A 12146-nucleotide genomic window follows, 5' to 3' on the forward strand; every position below is an offset into this window, starting at 1 on the left:
TTTTGACTCGAATAGAAACCATAAAAATCGACAAGTATTACTGCGGATTTGAACATTTAGTAATGGTAGAGGTGTTAGTTAAACAACTATTCGTCATACAAAAACTTCGAGCTTGTTAGATAAAACACAATAGATGATGATGATGAACGTCATTCAGGAAAAAACTATGAAACCCATATAAAAAAAAATTGCGAACTTTTTAACGGTGACAGACGGTTTGGTGCAACCGATTCTAGCTTACTTAAAATCGAAGGGGCATGTTAGAAGTTTATCTAAGAACCACTCATTTTTTATTGATCCCGTCAGCCACAGAGAGTAAAGATGAACTTTACACTAAGTACATACATTTTGGTCACAACGCGTTTTATTTTGAAATCCCCAGCACCAATTCCAATCCTAACGTCGTTATTTATAAACGAATCCAAAACAATTATAAATTATAAATAAATAATTATAAATAATTGTGTTCCAAAAGTATAGTTTACACTCACATGGCGTGTCCGCTGCGGTCCCCAAGCACAGGCGTCGTGTCATGGCTCACACAGTCACAGGCTCGGCACAGACTGCTGGCTCAGCACGGACTGGTGGCTCGACACAGACTGCCGACTCGACACGAACTGGTCACACTACACTACTGTACTCACACGGCGTGTCCGCTGCGATCCCCAAGCACAGGCGTCGTGTCATCATCGGCGCTGTCGACCGACGCGCGGCTCGACACAGACTGCTGGCTCAGCACGGACTGGTGGCTCGACACAGACTGCCACCTCGACACGAACTGGTCACACTACACTACTGTACTCACACGGCGTGTCCGCTGCGATCCCCAAGCACAGGCGTCGTGTCATCATCGGCGCTGTCGACCGACGCGCGGCTCGACACAGACTGCTGGCTCAGCACGGACTGGCGGCTCGACACAGACTGCCGACTCGACACAGACTGCCGGCGGAACCACTTAGTCACAAACACATGGTTCGGAAATGAGAAGTTAGAATTAGGAAGATAAAGATTATAAGTAATAGGATTATACACAGATTACACCTCGTTTTTTTAGGGTTCCGTACCGAAAGGAAGATTATTACTATTACTAAGACTCTACTGTCTGTCTGTCCGTCTGTCACCAGGCTGTATCTCATCAACCGTGATACTTAGACAGTTGACATCTTCACAGATGATGTATTTCGGTTGCCGCTATAACAACAAATAATAAAAACAGAATAAAATAAATATTTGTGTGTGTTTCAAAAACGGCAAAAAAATCACGTTTGTTCTACGAGTATGGGAGCCCCACTTAAATATTTATTTTATTCTGTTTTTAGTATTTGTTGTTATAGCGGCAACAGAAATACATCACCTGTGAAAATTTCAACTGGTTAACCCGAATACACCGCCTGGTGTCTGCCTCTACGTTTAATCAATTGTTCTTTTCATTTGTATGTTTTTACTGAGGTGTGCTAATAAAGAGTATTTTATCTATCTACACCCTAAATAATCTTTATAAAACTACAAAAGAAAACAACAGAAACAGATTTACAATGTATATTAAAGTAGCAACAGGCGGTCTTATCGCCGTAAGCGATCTATTCTACACAACCATAAACACTAAAACAAACACAAAAACGTAGAACTAAACGTAAACGTAGTAAGTAAACGTAGAAGTAAGTAAAATGCTTACCGACTGTGAGAAGTTGAATGATGACTGTGAGACAGAGGGTGAGGCGCTCAGCGCTGGGGACGACTCGGATGGAGACTGTGGTGCGTCGCTCTGTGATAATTAATTATTATGTGATAATTAAATACTATAATAATTTCATTACTAAACACGTTGTTGTCACTAATTAATAGAATTTGGACTGTTAATAAATAAACCAGAAGAACATTTTCCTGTTTGAACACATATTAAATCACATTTAAAATCGGGTCTATCGCGAATCGCCAATTTATTTTGTTACCTTTATTTACCGACGTTTCGACACAGGTTTCACTGTTGGTGGGTGTTGCGTGTCGGACTATTGACAATAATTAATATTAATGTGTAGTGGGTGGTTTGAAAATGTGATGTCTACCCCAAACTTTTCGTGGGGTAGTCACACAAATCTTTTGACATTTTGCTGGGACATCAATTCAATTCAATTTTTCAGGTAGTATGGCTCCATCGATACTGTCGATGATTTCGCCAACGTCAAAGTGGGATCCACGTGGGATCGAATTAATATTTCTTGATTAAAACATATCGGCCATCGGCCATAGCCAGTGTACGGTAAACAATAAAATTATGGGCCTCTAGGGCTCTAGCCAGACACGGTTAGAGGTAGAAATACCAAATGCTCTTAGAGCACGACGTTGTTCGGTGGTTGTTGTAGTTGTCTCGTAAAACCGATAGCTGGATTTTACGAGAAGCACGTGGACTACCGGCCGTTGACTCTAGAATGGTGGTTAAACACGCTTTGAGATTAATTCTCCATTCACTGCACACTACCACATTAGATTACTGTATAATAAAGCTATCGATATTACACATTAAACAATATTAATGAGCAAAAAACAAAGAAATTAATCACGAGGCTACTATCAAAATGGCGATCGAACCGGAAGTCCCTGCTGGGACATCAGTTAGCCGCGACCACGACCAGTGAAACCTGTGTCGAAACGTCGGTAAATAAAGGTAACAAAATAAATTCGCGATAGACCCGATTTTAAATGTGATTTAACATTTTCCTGGTTTTATTATTTAACGCATCGTATAACGCACTTTGCGGGCAAGGCAATACTGTAGGATCTGATTCGAATATTTGTGTACACTACATGCGTTTGAGGTAAAAAAAAACATGTTTTAATGAATGAAATTACACACCAATCAATAAAGGATGGAGACGACATATCAAATTTTTTGATATTGCTGACAATCTTATGTCTATATAACTAACTACAGCCCTCGGTCTGGGAGCGGAAGGCAGAAACGTCTGCGATCGATGCAATTAAGCTTAGAATAAATTTAAAAGTGGAAAAATTCTGCCTTGGGTGAGACTTGAACTCACGGCCTCTGGATCGATACTCCAGCGCTTTGCCAACTGAGCCACCAAGATATCATCCATAGTCAGCAAATCTTCCCACTATATGGGTCTAGGGGACCCTAGCGACATCTACCGTAAGAGCGTTACACTTCTTAAACGGCCACCGGAGTTCCAAGTTCGGGTTCAGAGTTCTTACGGTAGATGTCGCTAGGGTCCCCTAGACCCATATAGTGGGAAGATTTGCTGACTATGGATGAAGTCTTGGTGGCTCAGTTGGCAGAGCGCTGGAGTATCGATCCAGAGGCCGTGAGTTAAAGTCTCACCCAAGGCAGAATTTTTCCACTTTTAAATTTATTCTAAGCTAAATAGATGTTGTAAATGAACTATATGGGGTTCTTCAAAAAAGAAGTATACAGGTTTTTAAAGGGGCCGAACAACGCGCATGTAATATCTCTGATGTTGCAGGCGTCCATATGCTACGGTGACTGCTTACCATCAGGCGGGCCGTATGCTTGAATGCCTCCGACGTAGTATTAAAAAAAAGGTACTTACTGTGTCTCTAGCAGGGAGATCTCTAAGATGGTTGAGGGCGGCGTTGAGGTCCCGCAACGCGGGCGCGTCCCACACGCGAGACGGTAGCGTTCGGAGCTTGTTGTTGCTCACGTCCAGGGTAGTTAAGGCTGGTAGGGTAAACAACTCTGGTGGCAGGTGTTCAAGGCGGTTATCCTGGTGAACAAAAAATACATGTAATTTAGGTAAATAGTAATAGTAGTAGTTAGGTAATAGGGGATAAGTTCGCCTTTGTACACATTTACTGTATCCTCTCTGTGTTATGTACTTGTTTTGTGCAATAAAGTGTTTACTACTACCACTACTATGTACTAAATAGTAAATAACTGTGAATTTTATAAACTGTAATAGATGTCATATATTAAAGAAAAAGTGACGAAGCCCTCCAGTGGTGAAGGCCGGATTCGAACCGGCCGGCAAGCGCGCACCGCTCGTCCTTAGAGTTGGTCAAAGACGCCTAGTCTTACTAAGATGGCATATAGTCGAGAAATTGGGACGCGTTCCGCCGTGGCGAGGTGGCCTAGGGGTTCATGGCGCCACTGGAGGACTTCGTCACTTTTTCTTTAATATACGACATCTATTACAGTTTATAATTTATATATAGTAGTGTGACTACTTAAAAACATAAATCAAATATATTTAATAAAATAATTTGATTTGTTCCTAGTTGTCAACTGTGAAATTTCTTAAAATACGAATTGGTGGTCGTTTTTATGGTTTTCAGGGATTCTTACCAAGTTGACTGGCACGTTAAGGATATAATGAGTGAGCTAACCTGCAGGTACAGCTCCTGCAGAACTGGCGCGCTGTACACAGGCGCTGTAGAAGTAGGTGGCGTTCGGCGTCGAGGCTCCTCTTCCTCTATAGGATCGTTACCCAGCGGTAATCTCTCCAACTTGTTGGCAGCTACGTTTAGGTACCTACACATACATCATAACGACATTTATACACACTCGACTTGGTTTCATGCAATGATTGGACTGCATATATTTAATCCTAGCAGCAGAAATTAAATTCAACATTTCATTGATCTAAAGAAAAAACACTTCTTTTGCCAATGGGGTTGGCAACTGTCAAAGGTACGCAGAGATGGCGCCATCATAGCTTGCCCTTTTTTTATGAAATTTGGGTTAAAGGGCTGGCATCCAGGGCATTAAAAAAAACAAAAATTTGACACAATTCTAGGGTTTGACAGGGCAAGCTACGCTGGCGCCAACTGCTAAATATTTCGACTAGCCAACCCCATTATTTTCCTTCACTAAATTATGCAATACAAATTCTTAAGAGTAGAGTAGAAAAGAGAGAGCTCGGCCGAATCGCACCTTCCCATACAAACGTAGTTCCGCTCTCATTTTAAAACTACGTGTTGGATTGTAATGAAACTTTGCACATACAATGAGGTATATCTAGGTCTGAAATTAGTTTATATAGCTCCAGTTTATAAAACAAATGAACTAGAGCAAAAACAAGTTGTGTATGAAAAACTTAAATTCGCTGTATCCTTTTAACTATGGTATCTGAAGCTACATAAACTAATTACAGACATAGATATACCTTATCCTATTGTAAGTACAAAGTTTCAGAGCAATCTCGCTAGTCGTTTTAAAATGAGAGCGGAACTACGTTTGTATGGAGAACCGAGCTTGCCGGAGACCCTTAAACAAAGCTCAGTCGACCTGCATTGAAAAATTGACACGTGCGGGTTCACTCGGCCCCTCCTGTATAGAGCGGGACAGAAGCCTATGACTTACCTAAGGCTGAGCAGAGAGAATAGAGCGGCGGGCAGCGATCGTAGCTCGTTCTGCGCTAGTTCTAATCTTGTGATAGAGTGTAAAGCCAGCGCGTCGCTGGACACGTGCGGGTTCACACGTAGAGCCGCCGCGCTCAGCCACGACATTCTGTTGACAAAAGAGTTAGGCTTCCAATAAATCGTTATGGTGCGTTTCCACCAGAGCTGAGCGAGGATGCGTAGCGAGGAATGTGTTTGTTAAGAACCAGTAGAATAGTAGAGCTGCGCTGAGCGAGGGTAGGTAAATGAAGTGATTCTATTGATTCTTAACAAACACATCTCTCCTTGCACGTCTCTGGTGGAAACGCAGCCTTAAGGGACAATTGCATAGGCCATAATCATACATCGGGAATTTATAACTATGAATTGAGAATAGATAATAAGCTCCAAATGTGTTTCGAAATGTTAAAGTAGACTTGGTGTTTACAGTTTTTTCCTATTTTGTGGCTAGTGTAAAACATTCCCGCACCAAAAACCCCGATGTGTGGCCCATAATCGACGAATTGGTTTCAGTCGGAAACTTGGATATTTACCACGCAATGAGATTAAGCGAACGTTGAACGGTGAAAGGCGGTTCGGGGCAACCACCTCTAAATTTTATGAGAACATAAAATACAGACCTAATAGTATCCTGCATGGTACGCAGCGCCCGCCAGTGCACCATGACGGGCGTTTTCGGCACTAGAGCGTTGTGCGTCAGCGACGAGTCGCGCGCCGCCGCGCCCAGCACCAGCGCCGACAGCGCCGCCTTGTTCATCTTGTACTCGGGGTCGGGGTACGCCTATAAACAAAACATGTTTTATTTATGTATTTTGACAGTTCATTATGCATTCATTCGTAGCGCACTAGTGTTGCTTTTATACATAGTTTTTTTTCTACAATTCGGAGGACTTAAAAAATTCAGATATAACTTAATATCAGTATCCTGGTCACGGCACCAATTATATTATATTTTTTTATTTCATTTTTATTCAATATTAAACTTTTTCGTTGTACTAGATGATGCCTGTGACTCCCTTGTAATGCCAGACCTTGTGTATCATGAGGGCCAGCGCGTAGGGTCATATCTGCCACTCGTGTAAAAAACTCTACTCCTGCGAAATATGCAAACACAACTTAGCGGCGAGCGGCGCCACTAAACGATGCTTATGGCATTCGCATAGTGCAAGTCCGTGTGAATCATCGGCGCCGGCCTAAAGAAACATATATCTGCAACTTATGTAAAAACCCTACTCCTGCGAAATGTGCAAATTACCCTTGAAGCCAAAATGGCGGCCAGCAGTGCCACTAGACGGTGCTTGTGGCACTCCCGTAGTGCCAGTCCGTGTGGATCATCAGCTCCCGCTCGGAGCAGCATGTCTGCTACTTGTACATGTTTGTTCCTGACGGCTACCGCTAGAGCTGTCCACGGTACGTCGCCTGCAACAACATTGTAATGTGGAGAAATGTATATACACATTGATTCCGTTAGCGAGCCGTGACAAAAATATTGGTACAAAGGCTAGGAAGATGATGATGGTGACACGTTGCTCATGACATCAATTAATGTCTCAAGGAGGATTATTACAATGTTTAATATTTTACAGTACATATGGTGCTACTTTTCTGCACTAGTGCGTAAATAAGCACATTTCGTAACTATGTCAAAAATTTAAACTGCCATATGTACTGTAAAACGTTGTACGACACACGTGCGAATAGGTAATTCACAACTCGTGTCGATTTAAAACACTCCCTGCGGTCGTGTTTTAATTTATCACCACTCGTTTCGAATTTCCTCTTTTTCGCACTTGTATCGTAAATAACTAATGTTGTACTGCATGGATTCGTCCTTATTAGCAATAAAGATATTGAGTATTGATTTTTTTTTTATTCCATACCTCAGCACAAAATACAGATAACACAGTAACTCAGAACACACACGCACACAGTAAGTAGAGGTAAACAACTGGTGAACTTATCACATAAAAGTGATTTTTCCAGACAATTAGTTAGCGGAAATTACAAAATTTATTGAGGAGTGTCTTTCAAAAGGGCTTATTTCTCTATGGAAACCATACAAATGTAAACCCTTTTGAAGAAGCTCCACTATTGATGCCAGTAAGCCAGTAGGTTACAATGTAAATATGTAATCTAAATTGAAAAGTATTTTCCGATTCGTGTTTTATTTTGTGGTAACTTAAATATTTTTTTTTAATGTAATGTTATAACCAGGTTGGGTACTCACGGTCGGCGCTGGCTCGGCTGAGCGAGGGAGACGGCGACACGGAGCCGACGGCGGACGCGCTGCGCGAGCGCCGCCGGGAGTCGCGCGTGCCCGTGCTCTCGTTCTGCGCACACACACATACAAAGATACATTGGTTGAGTGAGATGCGTAAAATGTGAGACAATTTCGTGTTTCGAATTTGACGGGTAAACGAAATGGCGCTGAACAGTTTCATACATTTTGCGATAACTCTGATTGTCAAAAGTTGACGTTTGACAAATCAGTGATCGCAAGTACAGTACAGCGCCATGTGTTTCGGATGTCAAACTACCTCTCTATTACAATCTATTATTCTCTCTTTGATATATCGTATATCATTGGTATTGTTGTTAATTTTGAACGTAAAATATATCGAAGGTCTACGTTTCGGCCCGGGCAAAAATGCTTTCCTATGTTTGTCTGGGTGTTCTTCTGTACAGGTCGCATTTTACAACTCATTCTCGTAAAACGTTGTAAGCAGGTTCGATAACATGTACATGTACCTCGGGCGGTGCGGCGGAGGCGGAGGCGGAGGCCCCGGCCTGCAGCAGCCTGCGCACGGTGCGTGCGTGCCCTCCCCGTGCGGCGCACGCCACGCACGAGTCCATGCCCCGTCCTATGTCCACTCGCACTGGGTGCACTCGCTTCTCTTCTACTCCATCCTGCAACGAAATAAATTTGTAAATAGTGTATGTTTGTGTGTGTGTGTGTGTGTGTGTGTGTGTGTGTGTGTGTGTGTGTGTGTGTGTGTGTGTGTGTTTTGTAGCTATGCATTACGTTATTGAATAAAACTTTAGTCTTTAATCAGCATTCACTTGTTGCGCCTCCAACTTCCCGCACCAGATATAGGCTATACCAAAACATAACTTGCATGCGTAGATTTTTGGCGAAATGTGCTGAAACTGCTGAACTGAACATTTGTAGCAAATATATTTCTATTTCTATAAAAGTTCATATCAAAATTTTAATTCCCTGCTGTGTTTTTTTTAACGTAGCCTTAAAGTGTACCGTTAACCCTTCTCCGAGCTTTTCCCATAAAATCCAAATAGTTCGGTTTCGGACATCCATTCGAAGATGAGTCACGTTTCCCGAAAGTACAATCTAATTTGAACCTTCAATCGATATGCTAAAGTTAAAATTCTATTGGCACGTATGTGATCGGCAAATCGTACTATGCCTGGAAAAAGATCATGGGTGAAAAACTGAAAAATAATAAAAATGTACAAGATGCAATACTTACGTGAGTACCAGAGCCAGTGAGCCTGCTCACGATCGCCTGTATGCCGAGCGAGACCCCGCGCTGCGGGCTCAGCACCGCGCGGGGCGCCGCCGGGGTCAAGGGCTCCTCATTACAATACTTACGTGGGTACCAGAGCCAGTGAGCCTGCTCACGATCGCCTGTATGCCGAGCGAGACCCCGCGCTGCGGGCTCAGCACCGCGCGGGGCGCCGCCGGGGTCAAGGGCTCCTCATTACAATACTTACGTGAGTACCAGAGCCAGTGAGCCTGCTCACGATCGCCTGTATGCCGAGCGAGACCCCGCGCTGCGGGCTCAGCACCGCGCGGGGCGCCGCCGGGGTCAAGGGCTCCTCATTACAATACTTACGTGGGTACCAGAGCCAGTGAGCCTGCTCACGATCGCCTGTATGCCGAGCGAGACCCCGCGCTGCGGGCTCAGCACCGCGCGGGGCGCCGCCGGGGTCAAGGGCTCCTCATTACAATACTTACGTGAGTACCAGAGCCAGTGAGCCTGCTCACGATCGCCTGTATGCCGAGCGAGACCCCGCGCTGCGGGCTCAGCACCGCGCGGGGCGCCGCCGGGGTCAAGGGCTCCTCATTACAATACTTACGTGGGTACCAGAGCCAGTGAGCCTGCTCACGATCGCCTGTATGCCGAGCGAGACCCCGCGCTGCGGGCTCAGCACCGCGCGGGGCGCCGCCGGGGTCAAGGGCTCCTCATTACAATACTTACGTGAGTACCAGAGCCAGTGAGCCTGCTCACGATCGCCTGTATGCCGAGCGAGACCCCGCGCTGCGGGCTCAGCACCGCGCGGGGCGCCGCCGGGGTCAAGGGCTCCTCATTACAATACTTACGTGGGTACCAGAGCCAGTGAGCCTGCTCACGATCGCCTGTATGCCGAGCGAGACCCCGCGCTGCGGGCTCAGCACCGCGCGGGGCGCCGCCGGGGTCAAGGGCTCCTCATTACAATACTTACGTGAGTACCAGAGCCAGTGAGCCTGCTCACGATCGCCTGTATGCCGAGCGAGACCCCGCGCTGCGGGCTCAGCACCGCGCGGGGCGCCGCCGGGGTCAAGGGCTCCTCATTACAATACTTACGTGGGTACCAGAGCCAGTGAGCCTGCTCACGATCGCCTGTATGCCGAGCGAGACCCCGCGCTGCGGGCTCAGCACCGCGCGGGGCGCCGCCGGGGTCAAGGGCTCCTCATTACAATACTTACGTGGGTACCAGAGCCAGTGAGCCTGCTCACGATCGCCTGTATGCCGAGCGAGACCCCGCGCTGCGGGCTCAGCACCGCGCGGGGCGCCGCCGGGGTCAAGGGCTCCTCATTACAATACTTACGTGAGTACCAGAGCCAGTGAGCCTGCTCACGATCGCCTGTATGCCGAGCGAGACCCCGCGCTGCGGGCTCAGCACCGCGCGGGGCGCCGCCGGGGTCAAGGGCTCCTCATTACAATACTTACGTGGGTACCAGAGCCAGTGAGCCTGCTCACGATCGCCTGTATGCCGAGCGAGACCCCGCGCTGCGGGCTCAGCACCGCGCGGGGCGCCGCCGGGGTCAAGGGCTCCTCATTACAATACTTACGTGAGTACCAGAGCCAGTGAGCCTGCTCACGATCGCCTGTATGCCGAGCGAGACCCCGCGCTGCGGGCTCAGCACCGCGCGGGGCGCCGCCGGGGTCAAGGGCTCCTCCGACTGCAAATAAAATACATCATTTAGGGCCTGTTTCACAATGCTTAAGTATAGATAGCTCATTAACAAATAAATTAACTGCCAGATAAAAGTACCTTAAGTAGTAAGATTGTGAAACGCCAACGATGACTTTATTCGTCGGATAAGTGGCAAATAGCTTATTCAGGACTTTACTTGGATATTGTGAAACAGGCCCTTAGACTCAGACACTCGACCAATTCTCGTGAAATTTTAGCGGTTTTGATAATTATATAGTTTTTTGTCCATTGAGTTTTTGCAAGATTTTTAAAATGAAGGAACGAGAGAATTCTTGAAATGTTTGTGGAGACTGGTCTGTTTAAGTTTACACGGGCTTCATGTTACGTCCTATGTAACTTTACTTTTGAGTGGCATTAACGTGAGGCACTTCATTCGGTTCTTGTCTGTCTGATTTAATTTCTTGTCTTATAATTATTTATATAACAATTCCAATCTTGGAAACCCTTTACACCTCTAAGGATAATTTGATGATCGTTTTTTTTTAATTTATTATACATATTTTATCTCTGACACCTAGAGACTTTTACATCTCTAAACAATTTTAGTAATTGTCTGTTGTTTGTGTATATTTTTATTGGTTTTCTTTTTTTTTGTGAAATTCGACATTTAGACTGGATACATCTCTGACAAAGTATCTCATATTTTATTGATTCTATATTTGTAATTGTTTTTTTGTAAATTTTGGTTTTGTATTGTTTGTATTTTGACATGTAAAAGTGCCCCTGTGGCCTATTTGCTGAATAAATGTTTGATGTTTAGTATCAGTTACCTGTTCTTTAACGGGTCGGCACGGTACAGAGTATGAGAGCAGCGCGTCCACTACAGCGCTGCAGCCGAGCGTGCTGGCCACGTACAGAGCGCTCTGTCCGCGAGCGTCTACTGCGTTCACGTCGAAACCTGACTCGTACTGACATTTGCCGGTGACGTCCCTGAAAATATAGCTCATGTAAGGATACCAATGAATAGTCTAAACTGTTGAAGTTAAGACAACCTACCTTACGACCTGTACCTTACGCGCCTAAGTCAGCGCGCCTAGCAACGGATACGTACACTCATATCAGATCTGCCTAAGAGAATACGTTGTCGTTGAGGATTAAAATCGTTGGAAAAAGTTTGTAATTTAGTGCAATGTTATGTAAATAATACTGTAACTGCTCCTTCTCGTCTTCATCTTGTGTACACACATAGTTTTCCCTACATATCTTCTACAAACCCCTTGACCGTCAAAGACGTCAACTGACACGCGCGGGTACAGCGCAATATCAACCTTCGTGCTTTCTGACAGGTTGCACGAATTCTGTTTCAATCAACTCTTAAGTGAAATTGGGATTGGAAGTTTTTTTTTTACGACTTACCTACGTGCACGAAATAAGGCTACTTGTTACATAAATCCGTATGTTTTACAAACTTACGTGTAGGTGCTGAGCAGTGAGGACGGGTAGGGGTGACCGAGTAGTAACGACACGAGGGTGGCGTGCCCCCCGATGCACGCCGCGTGTAAGGGCAGCCATTTTTCCACCGTTTCTTGCTGAAACAATATTTAGGTTGTCTCTCT

The 12146-nt window shown here is 45.1% G+C and overlaps 2 protein-coding genes across 2 annotated transcripts in view; one reads left to right on the top strand and one right to left on the bottom strand.

Annotated features, from left to right (window-relative positions):
- LOC134752000 (zinc finger protein 596-like) overlaps nucleotides 1-12146 on the top strand; it is a 228805-nt gene that overhangs the window by 179738 nt on the left and 36921 nt on the right. The window lies entirely within an intron of this gene.
- The window catches only part of LOC134752523 (leucine-rich repeat serine/threonine-protein kinase 1), a 104894-nt gene that overhangs the window by 71332 nt on the left and 21416 nt on the right, over nucleotides 1-12146 (bottom strand). The window contains exons 6-17 of the mRNA XM_063688217.1: nucleotides 12004-12119; nucleotides 11373-11520; nucleotides 10319-10439; nucleotides 8122-8270; nucleotides 7601-7703; nucleotides 6629-6792; nucleotides 5994-6154; nucleotides 5336-5482; nucleotides 4360-4504; nucleotides 3567-3740; nucleotides 1676-1765; nucleotides 645-778 (exon numbers count right to left, since the gene is read on the bottom strand). Coding sequence (XP_063544287.1) covers nucleotides 645-778; nucleotides 1676-1765; nucleotides 3567-3740; nucleotides 4360-4504; nucleotides 5336-5482; nucleotides 5994-6154; nucleotides 6629-6792; nucleotides 7601-7703; nucleotides 8122-8270; nucleotides 10319-10439; nucleotides 11373-11520; nucleotides 12004-12119 — 1652 coding nt within the window. The remainder of the gene's footprint in view (nucleotides 1-644; nucleotides 779-1675; nucleotides 1766-3566; nucleotides 3741-4359; nucleotides 4505-5335; nucleotides 5483-5993; nucleotides 6155-6628; nucleotides 6793-7600; nucleotides 7704-8121; nucleotides 8271-10318; nucleotides 10440-11372; nucleotides 11521-12003; nucleotides 12120-12146) is intronic.

This window comes from Cydia strobilella, chromosome 24 (assembly GCF_947568885.1).
Source record: "Cydia strobilella chromosome 24, ilCydStro3.1, whole genome shotgun sequence".
Classification (NCBI taxonomy): Eukaryota; Metazoa; Arthropoda; class Insecta; order Lepidoptera; family Tortricidae; genus Cydia; species Cydia strobilella.